Raw genomic sequence first — 20036 nt, 5'->3', positions numbered from 1 at the left:
GTTTTGTGAAGATGTGGAGAGGGATAGTGAGGGGACTCCCCACTATTGTAGGTTCGCTTAACATATTCTAGGCTGGATATAAGAGCAGCATCAGAAAGTGTTGTTGTACAGTATGTTGTCTTTTGCAAGAACAAGTTTTTCTGCTCCGTCTTTCTTGCGAACTCAACACCCGTGCTCAAGAAATGTGCTGATCACCGAGAAACTACAGCCTTAATGTATTTGCGGGGGGGGGGGATGGTTTCAGAAATCTTCAGTAAAACCTAAATAAAATTACCCTGTTTGAGTTAACACCGACCTTATATAATCCTATTTCCTCCTTCAGTCACTGATTCAATGCCCTTGACTTAGACGCTGTTATGAGTAGAGGTTAGACAAAAGATTACTAAGATGGCTTTTAGGTATTTATGCCTTACCCGTTCTCGTTTTTCTACAAGTAGATTGATGGTTGGTGATGATTGGTGTCGAGAAATTGTGCTTTATTTCAGTATGTTGCTTCCTATTGTGTTAAATCAATTCAAGATTAGACTCACAGGTGGTTAAGTCCCAAACCCTTGTGTTGTTATGATGATGAGGCTCGAATGTGGTGCTCACAGGGGTTCCTTGCATATTTTGGTAGACTGAGAGCCAGTAAATGGGATGTTTGATAGGATAACAAGGAGAAGTTGCTAGAACAGGGCTAGTAGATAGTGTGTGTGTGTGTGTGTGTGTGTGTGTGTGTGTGTGTGTGTGTGTGTGTGTGTGTGTGTGTGTGTGTGTGTGTGTGTGTGTGTACATTTACATATGTTTAGGTCCGCACCCTGGCTACAGTCCTCATTTACTCATTTGTGAGGCTGCTTTCACCCCCAGTAAAGCTGTTGATTAAGTGGTGACAGCTGCACTGTTGTAGTTTTTATTTTCTTGTTCAAAAACTAAAATTGGCAAAATATTAAAACTATACTTAACTCTGAATAAGGCAGTACTGACTTAACAAGGATGAACCTCAGGTTTAGTCGATCCTTAAGTCGGTCTCTTTTGTAAGCTCTGTAATGGCTGCTGTGGTGGAGCTTTGGTGCGCTCAGACTGCTTGCTTTTTTCCCTCTTTGTGGTTTTTCAGGGCAGGGTGCCATTGGGTCTATTTAATTTAAGTCCTGAAATAGATCAGCAGACTTGGAGAAAGCTGCTTATTTAACAAAATAGCAGAGTTCATTCACTCTGTTCTGGCCTTATCATTAAATTTCAGTATTATTCAGAGTTTTATCACACTTTTTTAAACTTGACTAGTATAATAATGGGCTTAGAAATGAGAAATAAATTAGAGATGCACTTCAATATATGACTTGATCCTTAAACTATGACGTGTGTTTAAGGTCTGGGCACATAGTAAGGCTTTATTTGCTGTATGACCTCCAGTGGATGCCAGTGCTGATTTCTGATTTGTTTTTTTGGTTGTTGTTGTTTTTTTTGTTTTACTTTTTACTTTATATTTATATTTTGTTTAATGTGCCAGTGCATTTGATCGCTTTTTTTTTTTTTTTATCAGTCAGATCAAAGCTCTTCATATAGAAAGCAGCTGTCTTAAAGAAAATGGTAAAAATTGTCAGTGTCACCCGACCAGATTGCATTAAAGCGTCCATATGCCACTCGCTGGATACCGCTGTTATCCAAAAAGCCAATTCAAGCAACAGTTGTGTAATATTTTGCTCGCCTGGAGCCAAAGGCTCAAGAGGAACATGGGTTTTGTTGAACAGGTTTTCTTTGTTTGTGTTCAGCTCACAGAAAGAACCAGTAAAAACTGAAAATGTTGTTTGTTTGTTTTTCTTTTTCTTTTATTTTAAAGCATTAATGTCAGTGATTTGGTGATATGGAGATGATTAACTATGGAAAGAAGAAGTCGGCATGTTCTGAATACTCCTGAAGCGGTTTAGTCGCCAATTTATGGTGTTAGAGAAACTACTGTAGTTAATTCTCCAAGATGGTGCGGTAATGTAGCCCCATCCGATGGCACGATTAATTTGAACCAGATTCTGGTAATGAGATGTAGGTACGCCAAAAGCAAGTCCAAGAGGTTCCTCCTTTTCTGTTAGATGAGCCTTTTGTAAGAACCAAGCGTATTCAGGATTTATTTGGCCCACAGTCAGAAAATAATCAGCAGTTAACATTTGCACGTCATGTATATGCATGTTTGACTTGGTTGATGCTCACATGTCTACACAAACAGTCTTTCAGACCAGATAGAACTTGCTTCTTCTACTTTTTCTTTGGTGGGAAAAGGGGGCTACTGCTGTGTGTGCGTGTGCGTGCGTGTGTGTGTGTCTGCGCGCGACACACACAGTGCATTTGCTCTGTACTTTTGGTCTTGTACAAGAGGAAAGGTAGTGAGAGAAGATGGCTTGATGGTGGGGGAGGTGCCATTGCTGGGAAAAGTGAAAGGGTGAGAGTGGATAATGGATGGAGTTGAACAGCTGTCGGGTCAGTTACTCCACAGCTCTGCAGCACTGAACTTTGCCTAACCTGTATAACAGCCCTATTTCCTTTTTGTTTTCATTGCAGATAAACACCAGCAGGTGTTTCTTCCTGCTTCTCGCCATCCACTCGTATATAAATCAGGTTTAAATGTATCTCTCGATTATGAGGCCATATCGTGGACCTGCTTCTGCTGGTGCCAGGCACATGTTCCTTTTCTCCCCCACACTCCTGACTTCTGGATTGCCCTGATCTGCCCCTGATCTGGCGAGGAGAAAGAGGCATCTGATGCCTTTTATGGCAAAAACTTGCCTTGGAGAACATTACCAATCAGAAAGTTGTGTGAAGGGAGGAGTGCTGGCAAAGAGGAAGTTTTCTTTATCCTAAAATAAACTAATGGCTACAGACCATCACCTCCCCTTATCCTCAAATATTCGTAAGAACTGGAGGAGGCAATTGTGTGGGAAAATTATGAAATTACAAAAAGAAAGGCAGGAAATGGCTCAGCGAAACAATGTTTTTAAAAGGATCATTTCACAGGACTTGACCAGTTGTTCTGAAAGGCTTAGCAAAACCTTTGAAACGTTGTGAGAGCTTATGGTATCCAAAGATGAAGCTCTTTTGTCGGGAAAAGCTTTTTCACGTGATAGAACATGTAGCTTACAGCGCAAAACCACACAGACCACATGAATATGTCTGTGCCCTCATGAGAGGGAAGGGGGGTATTTTCTGTTTGTTTTGGCTAGAGGAAGGAAGCAGATGGCGATAAGGAGATATGGGGGAAAAAAACAAGCACTTGAAGGAACTTTAAATGTGAAAAAAAGATTGGCAATTAAAACTGACTCGGTACAGTTCATAGTGTGGGGTAAATTGAAAGCTGGTTGGGCAGAACAATCAAGAGTAAGTCTAGATAGTTGCAGCTTACAGTTGCACTGTACCCACGTCGTAGATTCAAAGTACAGTGCAAATGGTGCTGTGAGGAGAGAAGGATGGGAGGAAAGGACAGAAAGATGCCTTAAGACACATGAGTGGAGCAACTGGTGAAAGTAGCCTGTCATTAATAATTAACCATCAGCGTGTAATCTCCAGTGTCTCTGTGGTTTTACTTTTGTTTTTTCTAAATGATGCCAAAACGAGCTCAGGTACTGCCTGACGGAAACATCCGAATAATTTCCCAACAAACAAGAACCTTTAGCACCTTTGCAACCTTTGGTGTGTGTCTGCGAGTGTGACTATGCAAGCGTGAGTCTTTCAGTGTTTTCAGACGCATCCAGAAGACAGTTTACAGCTAAGCATTTGTCTGACAGATCAATTAGGAGACAGTGAACATGTAAGGAAATGGGGGCGGGGGTGTCTTAAACATTTACAAAGTAAAAAGCTCCAGGGCTCTGTATCTGTCTGTATTATGTTGACATGCCTTTCCTTGTTTGCTGAGGTGGAAAGCTGGGCGATGCTTCCTGGAGAACGGAATTAAACAGTGAAAGGCTTTTGAACACGGAGCTCTGGCCAAGAGGCCTCGTGCTTTACAGTCCAGTCGTGTTTTGAAAGTGTTTATTAGTTCCCATGGATATCAGCTGGGCCTGTGTTGATCTTCCCTCCTCGCTCCATTCCTTTCTACTTCTGCCTGCTCTCTTTTGCTCTTCTTCCATGAATTTAATACCCTTTTTCATGCAGAAAAACAAGCCAATTAACTTTCCTCCTGTAAACTCCAGTGGGGTGAGCTGTGAACAGGAAGTAAAGGAGAGAAGGCAAGAGCCGAGAACACATTGATGGATCATTGTGTTTGGAGGTTGTGGAGAAACGAGGATGAAGGGAATTTGCAATAAGTTCAAGAAGGCTGGAAATGAAGGTCAGCAGTAGCACAATAAATTTAAGGAGCAAACTGAACCTCCTTTGTCCTTCAGCAAACCAAAACAGCGTAACACTGGCAAGTAGGAGCGAAATAAAGACGCATGTATAATCGAGAAGAATAATAGTCTTTACAGGGTGTGGAAAGGCTTGAATGGAATAGCAGATTAAGCTGGTTATTATTAGTCCTAACTTTTAAAATTGTGAAAAAGGAAGATGGGTGGACAGTTGATTGCGCAAAGTCTGCTGCTTGTTAAGATTTTCAACCTTTAACCCAGGAAGGCAGTGCCTTCACTGAGCAGGAGCTGAGGGAAGAAAGGGCTCAGCCCTGGGAACTCTGGCAGAGTGCAATATCACATTGCAGCGCTAAAACTAACAGTGGAAGTACAAGGAGCTGGAGATGGCTGCCTTTATAGAAGCTATTCTACAAACATTCGGTATTGAGCCAGAGTTGGAGGATAGGTACAGTAACAAAGGGCTCTTTTGTTTGGTCTCTTTAGGCTGCTGTTAATCAAACGATGGAAGAGTCACAGAACGTTTGTGTTTCGTAACTGATATTTTTGCAATCTGTTATGCATTGGATGCATACCAGTTATTTTATGCTGACTTCCCTGTTTATCAGTGGAATTTTACTGAAGTACTAACTTGGGCTGTTTTGTTTCTATATTTACTGTTGGCTTATCATTTGACCAGCTCATCTTGAAAGGCTGGTTGTAGAATATATGTGGGGGGTTTTCAGCAGCCTGAGCAACTTTCATTCTTTACAGACTCAAACTAAACTGTAGTTTTACAGCTGGCATAAATCTCAGGCACTAGTAAATTTCTTCTCCCGCTTCACTTTATCTTGTATTTGCCTTATCGGCACCCTTATCATTTTATTAATCTGCCCTGTTGTCTTCTATATTCCAGGAAGTCCAAAACGAAGCCAAATGGAAAGAAGCCACCAGCAGAAGAGAAGAAACAGTACTTGGAATCAGAGTTCACGAAAGTCCGCGTGGTGGACTTCGACCTTAAGGAGTTGGTGGTGCTGCCCAGAGAGATAGATCTCAACGAATGGCTAGCCAGCAACAGTGAGTGCCTTTGACTGTGGTAGTCGTGACAAATTTGAACAATAGAGTTGGACACTTGTAGATGCTCGGCATTTAAAAGACATTTAGTGAGGTCCGTACTCATTGATCGAGCTTGGTGTTTGCACCCACTTGTAATGTTTTCTCGGGGGCTTGGAATTGCTTTCCACATCTATATGCGCTTGTCACTCACCTGGATATAACAAGTAGGACAAGGGAGCTAAGCCTTTAACATGATCCAGGCCTGGCACAGTTTAGAGACTGTTCCCGGTGCAACACTACACGCCACCATTTACAGCCACTCTCAGTGCAGCGTGTCAGCCTTTACCAGAATGTATATTTGCCATTATGAGCGTCGCTTCTGGAGTTTATTCAGCTTTCTATGACCTGGCAGCTGGATCAGTCTCAGACTTTCTTTTTGACTTTGCTTTGGTTACATATCCAAACCACTACGGTGCGTGCAGGGGGGTGGGGTGCAATTCTTCTTTCCTTTTTTATTTTAGCTAATAAAACACTGTTGCATAACAACAGATGTGATTTCACATGCCGATAAGTTTTTCACCATGAAAATTAAGTTACACAAGCTTGCATGTATCCATCAGTGGCTGAGGTTTAGCTTCCAGGAAACTCAGTTGGGTGGAGCAATGTTTAGATTTTTTTTTTTTCTTTCTTGTAACCAAATAAATAATGATGTCATTTATATTAAATATTTTCCAAATTCAGGCTTCTATGTTGCGCAGGGGGAAAAATGTGTGGGAACTAGTGGGATGGTAGTTTAATCCTAATAGGAATAGCAAGGGATCTACTTCTTTCCTTTGTAAAAATCGGTTGACATTTTGCCTTATTTAGCGTATTTATGTCTCCTGTTGTTGGAGATGATTACATTGGGAGTCCCTCTAGTAGTTCAAAGCTTTAAAAAAACACAGTCACAGAAGACGTATTACTTAAGGAGTCTCACACTACAAGTAAGATGGACGGGTTTTCCTACAACTAACATGCCTTGCAAGCATGTTGACAGTTGAATAGTTTACTTGAGCCCCTATAGACCCCAGCTTTGCTTTGTTACACTGTTGTGCAAGCGTATAAGGCTGTGCAGGAGTTCTACCTTGCAGCAAAAATACCTGTCTGTTTTAGGTGAATGCTTGTCAAAGCCTCCCTCCCATTCTTTGTGTGAATCAGAAACAAAAACATCTTTTGAAGGATGTGATAATTGGAATTAGTGTGTGCGCATGTGACTCTGACTTCCCACTAAGCATTGCGTATACAATTTTAGGTGTGTCCTCACGAGCCAAAGAAGAACGTGACAATAACATATCTTCTTACGGTCATTCACCCACTGGCATGCCTGTGCATTAGTGTTGTTATAATTCCTGTGTTGTGGATGACCAACAGTCTTGTGCTCTCTCATCTCTTTCCCACAGCAACAACATTCTTCAATCTTATCAACCTTCAGTACAGCACTATCTCAGAGTTCTGCACTGGGGAGATCTGTCAAGCCATGACGGCCTGCAACACGTAAGTTATCGCCCACACTTCTGGTTTATTCATCACTCACCTGGAGAGCCCTTATTGGTTTATTCATCAGAAATCTGGTGTCCTATTGGATAATTCATTAAGCAACGTTTCTCTGGTCAGCAAGGGCGAACTCACAACCCCGAGGAGGTGCTCGGTCTTCTAACTACCCACACAGTATAGAAATGTGCGTATTTTAAAGCTTTCAAGGAGATCTGTTCAGCTCATCTGAAGCTTCGTATTATTTTGTGAATTTATTAGCATGATTGGCAGTTCAAAAATGATCCTTATTTTACACTAGTCCTTCATCCAGGTTCTCAGGTCTGGGAAGGGGGCCTTTAAGGCCACTCACCTATTAAGTCAACTTTTTTCTGATTGGCTGCCCCTCACAAACAGAAGGTTAGTGCTTAGATGTTGCACCCAAGGCATGGCCTTTTTAAGCACTAGTTTTCCTCTTTTCATTATTATCACTGGCTTGCACAGACGAAAACCTGATGTAGTCTGGCAAATGTAGAGTCCACATGCTAATAACTGTAGCCTGGGCCAGGTTCAACTTCAATGCCTTGCAGTCCAGCCTGTGATTTTTGCTGCTGTCTGAACCCTGCTAATATCATTACACTCACATCACACACACATTTCCTTGATTCTCTGATCAAAGTGTCACCAGGATGTCTGCCTTTAATCTCTTGCCATTTGTTAGCAATCGGTTCCAGTCCAGGGGCTGAAATGTGTATCGCTCTGAAGTCACCACACAGGATATTTTTTGAAACTTGTCACGTTTTTAGACCCATACCTTTTGTACTAAACTGGTTTATCACTACTATGTGCAGTAAATTAGGCATATTTTACATTAGTTTGTTTAGGATAATCCTGACAGAGGTGTATCCATCTCATGTTAACACAAGGGGATTATGACTAACTCTTAAGTATTTATTGAACTTGCTTCCCCTGTTGAGGTTTGGTGCAGTCTTTTTATGAGGCCTTGACTCTTAAAAAGAGGCCTTCTTTTCCCCTGTGTCTGCTGAAGGCTCGAAAAACTAGATTAGCCACACTTTGAAAAACCGCAAAAATCACTAAACACCTCTTAACACATTGTAAGTAATGCAATCACTCAAGCCGAATTCTGAGACATCGACAAACAACCTGGTGTTTGACAGTAATCACGAGTTCAGCTGTCAGACAATGAAGTTTTCCACTGTTGTCACCTTGAGCTACTGCTTCTAACCCACACCCTGACAAATAAGACAAACATGCTTCACCTGCGGTATTTGAACGGAGGAGGCGTTGGAGCAGATTAACAGGTTTTTGTTTGTGAGTTAATGTCTTGAATATTAAAGACGCAGAGTTGGAGTGAAAATGAAAATAGTCTGAACTCCAAATGTAAGCCCAGCATTTAGGATTGTACCTTTCTCCGCTGCCTGGTACCCAGCACCCCGCCTTTTCCTGCCTATGCAGGACCTGGCACGCGCCGCCCTCTGTGGTTAAAACTGACTGAGGCCCAGTCACAGCAGCAGCGTCAGTGCCCCTGCCCAAGGGCAGAGCTGAGCACTATTTTTGGAAGAAAATGTTTCCATGAGCTCTGAAGGCACCAGAACCATTTGGTAACTATTTAGACCCATTTTGTGTAGGTGGGTGGATAGAAGTGCTCACTGTGTTCACTATACATTGAGTTCTTATAGATGTTTCCAGTTTAGATTCTGTTTCTGAAAATACACCCACTTCTTCAGCATTGTTATAAAAACGTACGTCATTAGGAAAGAATAAAAAAAACATCCAGTCACTTAGCTCCAAGCTAAACATTCACTGCACAGTCAGTTTTTGTGTAAGTCAGTATTTAAAAGCAAAATAAAGTGAGGAAGGAAATTAAGAAATACAATTGAATCAAAATCTGCAGTAGACAGAAAGTTGAAAAAGGCATAAAGCCATGTTTTATAAAGTATCCTCAATTAGATTTACTTAATTTAATCTTGTTTTGTGATCAGATTTCTTCTTACATCTCTACAGGCGCTCGTTGTACACACTCGAACAATTTTAACGATTTGATTTTTTTTTTTTTTTTTTTTTTAACTTCTTTTTCTTCTTAACTATAAACCGAGGACACTATAAAAGAGACAAACTAAAGGTTAAGCAAAAGCATATTAAATTTGAAAAGCTGTCTGTGCCCCGTTCATGAAGTCTGACTAAGTCACTGTGTTATCTTTACCATGTCTGCTTGTCTCTGTGTATTTAGCAGCACAGGTATATTTGTAGTTTAGCCCGTCTCCCACATGCACACAGTATTAGACTGTCTGTCTGTTAGTGTATTGTAAGTGTCATGTCCTGCTGTTGTGGTCAGTAGTTGCCTCCTGAAGGATCAGCTATGTGGACACTTTACATTCCTCAGGTTTTGTTATGTCTGCCCTGCTGCCTCCCACAGCCGCACTGCAGACCGCTACACCTGCACTCACATTTTATCTGCTTATTCACTGGCCTCTCCAACTCAGAGATCATCTCTCGTCCCTGTGGTTATTTTGCCATTTCTGTCTCAACATCTCGTCTCCTGACAGCCCTCGAAAAGCCTCCCGTGGCTCATTCATCTATCTCTAAGGTGCCTGCTGACCTCCCGTTTGACCTTTTGTTAACCATGTTTCCAAGCCAGCCGCTTACAATTCAGTTATCTGGGTCAGCCCCCACGGAAATGTTTGCCCAGCAGCAGGACTGACGGGGGATCAGTGTCAGCAAGAGGCAATGTGGCCTGATCAGGAAATTAAAACTCAGAGTCACAGGATCCGCTGTAGCCAAAAAATGTAAACATAATATCTGGGTTGTGCATAAGATTGACGTATCACTTTCAGTCATACAGTGATACTCTGATTAGAGGGCTGGGTTTTTCCTCGATGAGGAAACAAAGCAGGTGATTTTTCATGAGCTAATTGTCACTTGTGTTATTTTATCTTCCTGCTTGCTCGTTTCTGTTCTACCGCATTCAATTCAAAATCCTGCTGCTTACCTTCCGAATTATTAACAATATAGCGCCAAGCTACCTCATTGAGCTACTTAGATCATACACCCCTACTAGAGCATTAAGATCATCTTCCCAGTCACTCTTGGTACTGCCGAGATCTCGGCTGAAGACTAGAGGTAACCGCGCGTTTGCCTTGGCTGCACCCGATTTATGGAATAACCTCCCCATCGCTATACGCGGTTAAAAACCCACTTATTTAGCCTCGCCTTTTCTACCAGTTAACGCTTGCTTGATAGTTAGCTTAACGCTTATTCTTATCTTCGGCTTATTCTTAATTACTTTTAATTCATTATTAATTTTTTCTGACTGTTTTATCCTCTACACTTAGCCTTCTTTTATGCTTTTATATGCAATTCTTTTGCCTTCGTGTGTTTTAATGCCATTCAACCTGCTAGCACGTTTTGGTACCTTGCCATAGCCCTCATCCTTCCCTGTTACTTCTTGCATGTTAAGCACTTTGGTACACCACTGGTTTTTAAATGTGCTATATAAATAAGGTTTGTTGTTGTTGTTCTAGCAAACACTTTTGTCTGAGCTAATTTTGCTGCTGCTACATGAGCCACACACATTCTTTCAGCAGCATTCATTATGATTATTAAAGCTCTGATCACTGCTGTGTAATCACATCCTGTTCTCCATTCATGTCTTAATGTTGTTGTAATAACAGGCATTGTGACGTTTCCTCTGTGTTACTCTCTTTCTAGAATATACTACTGGTATGACGAGAAGGGGAAGAAGACGAAGTGCACTGCTCCACAATATGTAGACTTTGTAATGAGTCTTTGTCAGAAACTGGTCACAGATGAGGAAATCTTTCCTACAAAATATGGTGAGTGCGGGCCAGAGCAGCTCTCAAGAGTTAAAGCACTTTACTTCCCCCTGCTGGTGCAGATGTGGAAGTGTAGGGTACCATAAATCAGCAGCAGTCCATTGAGTAACAGCAGGAAGAAATTGTAGATTGCAATCAAAAGGCTTTGTGAGTCTTGGGATTTTTTACTTTATTATCTAAGCAATGAATATTATCAGCACTTTTTAAATAACTCACACTAAATGCAAACCTACAGCAGTGCTGCATCTTTAGTTTTGCATTCACACCAAGTTATAATATTTTATTCAGGGACTGGCAACACGAGCCAGTTCATAATACTGCCAAAAGCTCAGTCATTTAGTTATTATTGTTTTTGTCTTTTTCTCGTTTCAGGCAAAGAGTTCCCCAACTCCTTTGAGTCCTTGGTAAAGAAGATCTGCCGGTACCTGTTCCACGTGCTGGCTCACCTCTACTGGGCGCACTTTAAAGAGACGGTAGCTCTGGAACTGCAGGGCCACTTGAACACTCTGTATGCACATTTCATCGTTTTCGTAAGGGAATTCAACCTGGTCGACCCCAAGGAGACCTGTATCATGGACGACCTGTCCGAAATCCTCTGCGCCCCTGCCCCGCTGCCAGCACTAACCCCGGCCCCCTCCGCCACAGCACCCTCCCCTTCTTCACAAAACCACGTGACGGAGAGATGAGCGGGGGGGCGGTGGTGAAACGGCAGCCGCGGGGGTGTTAGAAGATCAGATGGAGAAGGACAGACAGCCAGGCCCTGGTGCAAGCAGGACTTAAGAGACCTTCCACTACCCTTATATTTCGCTACAACTCCAACCAGCCGGAAGAAAAGGGGGGGAGGGGGGATTTTTCAAGGGGGAGGGTTGGGGTGGTGGGTAGGGGAGGAGTTTGTCACGCCAGCAGGAATTGGCGTGAGCGTTCCTCCAAGGGACAAATTCCTCCCACCTTCTCTGCAATTTAAACTAGGAACAAAAAGTATGTGTTTTATTTTTTTTGGTTTTTATTTTCTTTTATTTTTTGTTGACTTTTTATTTTTGGTTTGAGAGGGAGGTGCAGTGTGTTTGTCAGCACTTCACCTCCCTCTATCCTCTGCCTAACATACAGTACAGGAAGGGGGGCTCTGCTTTGCTTCGACCTACTATTGTACAGTGTTGTTGATGTGTGGAGAAGAGGCGTCTCTGCTGACTTGTGGGCTTGTCCTTCCCCCCTTCGACAGTGGGAGGCGGCCGACAGGCGCACGGCCACTACCCTGGCCAGTAGGGAGCCATGTTACTGCCTGACAGGGGCGATACTAGCCAATCACTGTTTTGGGTTGTTTATGTGGGGGATGATTAAAGCGCTTCCTACTCAGGACCTGAGAGAATACGTCACTGCTGCCAGAGAGACTCTACTCATTTTCATTCTCTATCCCTTGTTCACCAGACTGCTCAGACAGATGTCGATTGTGTTTAACTACAATATAGTCAAATAATCACCAGGGGAACCCCTTAACAAAAATATCCCAGAGCTTACCTTTAGAGGGCAGCAAAGATGTGGAAGATGCCACAGAAACGGGGAGACGGAGAAGAGAATATAAAGATTGTATGAGAGATATTTAATCCTATCAGAGAATCGAGACTTTGAGACAGATTGGTGCCTGCATAAGGTGAATCAGAGCTGTTTGCTGGTGTCTCACACAGCAGCAGCCCCTTAACCCACCAACACCATCTCCACCCACTCACTCCAGCAGCACAGAAGGACAAAGACATATGGTAATGTCTGCAGGCGCAGAGAGGGGGAGAGAGGGATGGAGTGAGAGGTGAGGGCAATGGTGTGATGCTGCTCTGCTGTTTAAACCAGTAATTCCAGTGCAAAATAAAAATTATTTTATTTTTACCAGTCCCTTTAAATTTGCTTTTTATATATATATATCAGAGGAAAAATTACTTTGGAAATGATAACAGTATCATTACACATGTATAGAAAATGCACAGTCTGCTTGGACTTTACTGTACAAAGAATCACAAGCGGGTTCTGTCAGAAATAGCCTCTGTATGGAGGAGGATTCAATTTATAATTCTCCTTTTTTATTTATTTTAACTTTTTTTGCAGGGTTCCTCAGTTCTGGCTCTTGTTTTTATGTATTTTAATTATTAACTAAGTTAAAAGCAATTTAATATTTTAAGCTCTGCGGATTATAATCTAATAAAAGAGAGAAATGCCAGCTGTCTCTGTGTCTTTTGTTTGTTTTTGTTTTTTGTGGAAATTGAAGAAGCAGCCTGATGTGAGCATTTTAATGGGAACTCCACCAACTTCACACTGGAATTTTTGTTTCCACCTCACTCCTAAGATAAAATACTAAGCATGTGTTGACCCTTTTGTAATGGTGATCAAAGGTTCTTTAGTATGACCAGAAGCTTGTTAGAATGAATGGAAGATGGGAGGCAGGCAAAAGATATCTTTTTTTGGAGAGTGAAGAACTCAGTTTTCTTCCGTTTGGCCTCTGTGGAGACCTCGAGGGCAGTCTGGCTGCCTGTCTGTTTAGGGAGAAAATGCCAAAACCTTTGGTTCCTTATCTGGAGAGACTTTGTGGAAGGATACATGTGAAACTTGAAAAGAGCTAACTGGAGGGAAGTCATACTTGAGTATAGCACAATCTCATCCACGATGCTTCTGTAATAAATATATTTTATACTTTACATTTCGCCTTTTTTCTGCAAGTGGAAAATGCGATCTCATAAAATGTAAATGATTCTTTTGACTGTACTGTGGGAACTGTAAGGTTAGTTTGATCCAGCCTGTAGAGTTGGGTTTGGGTATGACTGCTTCTTCAGCCCTGATCTTTGACTGTTTGTATTTTAATCTTTGTCAGAGTAGCTGGCAGCTATGTAGCCATCGACAAGAGTAATGAGAAACTGTAGTGCAGTTTTTTGTTTAGTGCTACAGCCTACTGTGCTATAACTTATGCTGTGTAAAATCAGGGGATATACTAATGAGTTCTTCCGCATGTTGAGAACGCCTTGCTTAATTGTGGGAGTGCCTCATTGTTCTAATTTCATTTCAGTCTTGTGACCCATTCACAACACCATTTCTAGCAGCGTTCTTTTATTTATTTTGGACACATGCAGTCACTTTTTTCTTTAAATAAAAGGCAAGCTGATTCACTCTTGATACAACAGTCACTTCTAATCATCAGTGCATTCTATCTCATTTTCACGCTGACTCTGAGTATAAAAGCATGTTGTGCTGCAGAGAATATGCTGATTGTTGATTACAGGTAATCCCTGTCATATGTTATAAAATAAATATGATTATCTGAATCTATAACCACCAATCTTAGACTGTTAACACTCATACAAAATGCTCGCAGACATGATTTTCACACTCTTAATCGTGAGCTTTCATGGTCTCCAGCCTGGACCTTCGAGCCACCGCGGAGCCCCGACGTCTTCTTACTGACGCCCGCAAGGTGACGCCCTCGGTCAGTTTAAACCGAGCGATGCCACCTGCCTCATCCAGTTTCTTAGCGCTGCAGCAAGGTGTTGGGACCTTCATAGTGTTGCCAAACTTGGAGTAGTCCACTGCGTACATGCCGTCCTCTTCGGACACTGTAGGCACAAAGCGCTGTCCCCACAGGATCTCCTCAGACACGTAGGACGTCCTGGCCTGGGTGGTGATACCGGTGGTCTCCACTACCCCCTCCAACACAACGATCACCTCTATGTCTTGGTGTAACAGATCAGAGGCTGAAAGCTCGTAAAGGGGGCTGTGCTTGTCAATTATGTGACAGATGATGAGGGGAGATACCAGGAAGATGCCATTGGTACCCACTGGGTTATCCATGTGTATGTCGAGTTGGTCTAGTGGCACCACCTCTCCCTCCTCCGTGGTGGTTCTCTTGACAACCTGCATTCGCACGGTGGCGCTGATGATCATGCTTTTCCTCAGATCCCCGATGCGAACCATAAAGCAGAGCTTGTTGTTTCGGACAGAGATAACAGCGTGTTTGCTGAAAATGAGCGTCTCCGCGCGCCTGTTGGCCTGAGCGGTTTTCATGAAGATGCAGCCAAGCATGATGGCGTTGATTACCAACCCGACGATGTTTTGCACGATCAGAATGATGATAGCGGAGACGCATTCCTCCGTGATCATCCGGCCCCCGAAGCCGATGGTCACTTGGACCTCTATAGAGAACAGAAACGCGGAGGAGAAGGAGTGAATATCCGTTACGCACGGGATAAAGTCGTCTCCGCTCTGGTCCAAGTCGCCGTGCGCAAACGCAACGAGCCACCAGATCATTCCAAAAAGGAGCCAGCTGCACAGAAACGACATGGTGAAAATGATGAGCGTGTGAAGCCATTTTAAATCCACGAGCGTGGTAAACACATCCTGCAAGAATCGGCCCTGTTCTCGGATGTTGGTATGCGCCACATTGCATGTGCCGTTCTTGGAGACGAACCGAGCCTTCCCCGCTTTCGCCTTGAACTTGGGCTGCAGAACATCCTCGGCCAAACGTGTAAGCAAGTAATCTTCAGGAATGAGTCCTTTCCTGGACAACATAGCGCTCCCATGCTACGTACCCACAGCCGTTTCGCTTTGAAGGTGCTGCCTGCTTGTGCTTGGATGAAAAAAAATGAATTCTCCTCTCTCCCGGTGACTTCTCTTACCAGCCGGTACTCACCGGTGCGGTGTCAGCTTTTCGGCAGCTGTCAGGTGCACGAAGGGAGAGCCTTGTAGTGCCCTGTTTTCTGGAGGTATGTGTGCTCCTCACGTTGCCTCCAGATCAGGCGCCTCGCAACCGCCAAGTCCCATGAGAAGATTCTTCTAACAGCTCCGCAGCTGACGCCGTCACTCACGAAATGGAGCGACCATGCGTAGTTGTGGCACACCGCTTTGTTCCCATTGTGATCTCCATCTACCGCTGCGTTGGTATGCACTCACCGCGGCCCTGTGCGTAAAGGAAATCGAGTGAGATGTAAAATGTTCCTTCTATCGCCGCGTAATGGGCCTCTGAGCTGAGTTTTATCACATTTGGAAGAGGAGGCAGGGTCATGAGGCGCAGTTGGCTCTTTGCTGATCTCGCTACTTCGCTATAGCTTGGTAACGTGAGAAGGAGAGGCAGTCCCTCCCTCCACTACCACCATTACCACCAGAGTGGTGCCCTTCCTTTCATTTTCAATGAGAATGCAGGAGAGACCATTACGCATTAAGAACTGTTCAGCCGTGTAGCTGCTATGCCACAGGCAGCTTATTATCCGATCATATAATGGTCAGAGTTTTTGTAACTTAAACAACATTAGGCACTAGCAGGCAGTGGGCTGGTCAACCACAGAAACCAGATCTTGTCTGTTTTGTTTTTCATCTCCGAGCCCATCCCAGCTTTATAAATTTCTATTGTCAGATTGTCAGTGTTCACTCCATTAAGTGCAGCCTCAATCCCACTAGAAGCACATGAAGAATGTTTATAGCATGCTTTGTTTCTGGCAGTGTGCATTTATTTGTCTGTTTAGCTCCAGGTCATTTTAAACTTACAATCCCATGATGACTAATCAGTTTCAAACAGCAAGTTTAACAAATGCCCAAAACACACTTTTAGTCTCACTGCACAAATAACTCTGGACACACACTTTAAGGATAAGTTATGTTTTATTAACAAAGCATTAACATTCTTATGTACAAATATAATACAACATGATTAAAAAATAAAAGGAATATATTCCATGGGATCAATTGCACTTTGAATGTCTTCCTTTAATGCTTCCACACTCTTCCTCCTCTTGTGCTACTTGTCCGCTTGCACAAAGGAGGCGAAGACACTGTCCTCCTTGTCCAGCAGAGCCTGCGGTCTGTCGTACTCAAGGATGATCCCCCGCTTCATCACGATCACCAGGTCGGCATTGAGAATGGTGTGGACGCGATGCTGCGCGACAGAGCAGAAGAAAGTAATTACTGCAGTGAGCAGTCCAGCCAATGCTAGATCACTCGGACGGTTTAGAAACAAAGCTGCGATAGAAAAAGCTGTATGCGCATCTTTATATTGGCTGGTAAATTAAGTGTGTGGTTGCATCCACTGTAAATACCAGAGTTCATCAGGTTTCTGGCTGTTTGGCTTTTGTTCTTAAATATTTCATGAGAAATATTAAAAGTGAGCACCACACATTTTATCATACTTTTTTTTTAACCTCTGTTATTTCTCTATAATGTAATTGCAATAACAAAGAATAAGACCAGAAACATGCCTTGATTTCCTCTTTCAATAACTAGCACTGTATTTGTAGCTTTTCAAGGTTAAAATGCCGGCAAAGCTATTGTTTAAAGCGTCAGCAGTGCAGTGCAAAGGTCAGCAGTCCTTGTGATAATGCCAAAGGGGATATACTCACTGCTATGATAACTACTGTTCGATCAGCAAAAGCAGTCATCACCACTTTCTGCAGGATGTTCTCCTGTGGAGATGGAGGCAGGGAGGTTAGTTTAAGCAAACATGCTTTTATCTTCACTGGGATTCAGAGTTTGTGTAAAAACAAAAGGTGCTTTCGATAGTTAACATCATCATTCGTGTTGTTTAAAAAAAAATATCACATTTTCACCCTTATTGTTCAAACTAGAGATGGCACGATACCACTTTTTAATGTCCGATACCGATACCGATATCATAAATTTGGATATCTGCCGATACCGATATGAATCCGATATAGTGTTTTTAATCAATAAAACTGTTTTTTAAAATATCTTGCTGCATTTTGCAAGTCTGCAAGTTCATACTCAAGTTTAAAACAACAACTACACTAAAGCTATTCTGTTATACCTGTATACAAAAAAAATATTTCATAGTTCAGCAATACTGATCAATCTAATAAACTTAAACCTACACCATCCTCCCTATTCTGGTATTTTAAAGAGTACTTAGCGTAAATATTAAGAAACCTAACTAATAGGGTTCCAACTCCCAGCAACAACAAAAATAAATAAATAAAAAATAGGGAACCACCCCTCACGCGCCACCTCATGATGCTTAATCGACGTAATCAACCTTAATTTGATGCAGTGTGAAAAAAAATGCACAGAAATCAATTATTTTTCAAGAAATATTAAATAGATTCAACATCTTTCTTCAACAAAATTGCAGACTGCACAGATGGTACCTTCCCAAAGTAAAAAGTACTATAGCTTACTAGGGTATATATATATTAGACTTAATAGTCACTATATACAGTAATTGACTTCTATTCATTTTACATCAAATTAAAACTTTGGGTGTCAGATAATTATTTATTAAAAGCTCGACATTTTAAATGAGAATAAGAAAGAAAATAAATAAATTGTAACAACAGCTGATCAAGCTTAAACGTGCTGCTGTTGTTTATCCGCTGGTTTCCTCTTTCTGGTGCAAAGTGAGCCAAAAACAAACAAGAGACACGGACTCGCGACAGAAAAGCCGATCAGCTGATCATTTAAGCAGTTTCACGATTGAAGTAGCAGCCGGAGAGCGAGAGGCAGTCGCTTGTTAAGCTTAATGCAGGAATGCTTTACAAACATTCAGAGATGGACTTACACACTTGCTTTACTTCTCTCGGGGATAACTTTGTCGGAGATGAAATGCCGGGTTGCTAGCGAAGCTCCACATGCTATCCAGACCACCGACAGGTCCCGCATGCCACAGCTGCTCTATCACATGATGCATACTGCTCCGACGTGCTAACGTTCTGAGGTGAGTTACGGCGTGTTGCAAGTTTTGCGAGGTGCTTTCGTGATATTTAATGGATCGGATTACATTTTTTATTTTTCTCCGATATCCGATCCAGTAATTTAGGTCAGTATCGGACCGATACCGATACGTAATATCGGATCGGTCCATCTCTAGTTCAAACCATCATCTCTTGTTCATTGTCTCGTCCCTTCTTACAGGCTCAATCGTGTTTCCTTGAGGGCAGTGCTGCTGCCTTATTGTAAGCTGGAACTGGCGCTCTTTGTGGCCAATCGTATAAAAGAGAGGCTTTTAAGTACGGAGCAACCATTTCCTGAAATTCCCCTCAGGCTCTCGGTGTGCTCAGTATTTTCCTTCTATTTCAGATTTTCTCTTGGCACTTCATGCATGTTTTCTCCTACACTTTTTCTCCTTGCATGCAAAAAGCATCAGTTAAAGGTTTACTCATGTACACTACATGTTACACATGTAGTGTAAAGCGCTTTGGGGTCCTTAGGGACTAAGTAAAGCGCTATACAAATACAGGTCATTTACCATTTACTCCCAAAACTGCTGAGATTTTTTTTTCTCATTCTGTACCTCTTGTAATATTACTCTACAAAAGAACAAAGTGTTAATCTTTTACCTTTGCACATCTATTCACAAATCATTCAGTCTGTCAGCTTTTCCTTCATTTTCTTTGTTGCCATGCCCACAGATGAAAATTACCGCGTGCACTTTGTGTCACCCCTGCTCTTCTCGTGTCCTTCACCTCCCCTTTCTCTGATTTTCTCATTTCTTTTCTCTCTCTTCACACCTGCTCTCCACTCTCTGCCTTAAAGATGCTCTTTGTTTAATTACACACTCACCGTTGCCATGTCTATGGATGCTGTGGCTTCGTCCATGATAAGGATACTGCTTTTCCTGACGAAGGCTCTGGCCAGACAGAACAGCTGTCTCTGACCCTGACTGAAGTTTTCTCCTCCTTCTGTCACTATGGCATCTGTAAACACAAACATACACTTCAATATGTTTCAATCATTTCCAGAATTTAGAAGCAATTTTTATTGTTGTTTTTTGCGACACATGACACTACAGAGGAACTACGTAGTTCAGTTATTTTCTTAAGTAAGAGTGTAAAGAGTAAGAGGGTAAAGTTAATTAGCCTTTAGGTTTTGGATTGCAGATCAATAGGATATTGATTTCCCATTTTCTCCTCAGTGTTATAAATGATGAAGGTTAAGTCATAAAAATGCTTGAAGAACCAAAGAGCTCTCTAGTGATTTAACCTAACACAGAATAAAAAAATCTACCATTAGGTAAATAATTAATGACTTAATTCGCTGAATGTTGAGATTTTCTTTTTGTTTGTAACGTCATGTAAGTTTGACGTTTATATACAGAAAGAAGAAACAACGAGAGGATCCGGCGCTCGGTTTATTCAACAGTAGGATGCGTGTCACTCTTCAAACAGAGGCTTCCAACAGGAATCAAACTAGTTACAAGGTGAATGTAAAGGGTTAGAAATAATGGGAGGGGTGAGCTGCATTATGCAGTGAAGTCACACTGAGAGGCATTGTTTGGTGTTTTGCATTAAATATGATTAATAAGGTTATTTTTTAATTCCTCAAACTACAGTTGCCATTATGAACATATAAAGGCAGTAAC

At 42.2% G+C, this 20036-nt stretch overlaps 3 protein-coding genes across 7 annotated transcripts in view; 1 reads left to right on the top strand and 2 right to left on the bottom strand.

Annotated features, from left to right (window-relative positions):
- Positions 1-12908, top strand: part of mob2a (MOB kinase activator 2a) — a 55899-nt gene extending 42991 nt beyond the window's left edge. For 3 of the 4 annotated variants that reach the window (XM_085461342.1, XM_085461341.1, XM_085461339.1), the window contains exons 2-5: positions 5200-5360; positions 6779-6872; positions 10578-10702; positions 11075-12908. In XM_085461342.1, the coding sequence (XP_085317468.1) occupies positions 5200-5360; positions 6779-6872; positions 10578-10702; positions 11075-11388 (694 nt within the window). In that variant the 3' untranslated portion in view covers positions 11389-12908. Of the gene's footprint in view, positions 1-4592; positions 4753-5199; positions 5361-6778; positions 6873-10577; positions 10703-11074 lie in introns of those variants that run through there. The other variant, XM_085461340.1, reaches the window with a different exon arrangement.
- A 1026-nt stretch (positions 12909-13934) lies between these two features.
- Positions 13935-15820, bottom strand: kcnj11 (potassium inwardly rectifying channel subfamily J member 11). Its single transcript, XM_085461338.1, has one exon. It carries the CDS (start codon positions 15242-15244, stop codon positions 14072-14074), a length of 1173 nt encoding a protein of 390 aa, XP_085317464.1. The 5' UTR covers positions 15245-15820; the 3' UTR covers positions 13935-14071.
- A 491-nt stretch (positions 15821-16311) lies between these two features.
- Positions 16312-20036, bottom strand: part of abcc8 (ATP-binding cassette, sub-family C (CFTR/MRP), member 8) — a 71958-nt gene continuing 68233 nt past the window's right edge. For both annotated transcript variants that reach the window (XM_085461335.1, XM_085461337.1), the window contains exons 37-39: positions 19238-19371; positions 17065-17127; positions 16312-16604 (exon numbers count right to left, since the gene is read on the bottom strand). In XM_085461335.1, the coding sequence (XP_085317461.1) occupies positions 16467-16604; positions 17065-17127; positions 19238-19371 (335 nt within the window). In that variant the 3' untranslated portion in view covers positions 16312-16466. The remainder of the gene's footprint in view (positions 16605-17064; positions 17128-19237; positions 19372-20036) is intronic.

The sequence above is a fragment of the Copadichromis virginalis genome, linkage group LG7 (genome assembly GCF_057382275.1).
Source record: "Copadichromis virginalis isolate Kocher_CV1m ecotype Utaka linkage group LG7, C_Virginalis_male_GT1.1, whole genome shotgun sequence".
Classification (NCBI taxonomy): Eukaryota; Metazoa; Chordata; class Actinopteri; order Cichliformes; family Cichlidae; genus Copadichromis; species Copadichromis virginalis.
Note: the sequence above shows the minus strand (reverse complement) of the source record. Positions and strands in the feature narration are given on the sequence as shown.

Coding starts and splice junctions, on each gene's coding strand:
- kcnj11 (XM_085461338.1), bottom strand. CDS start 15,244: ATGTTGTCCAGGAAAGGACTCATTCCTGAAGATTACTTGCTTACACGT.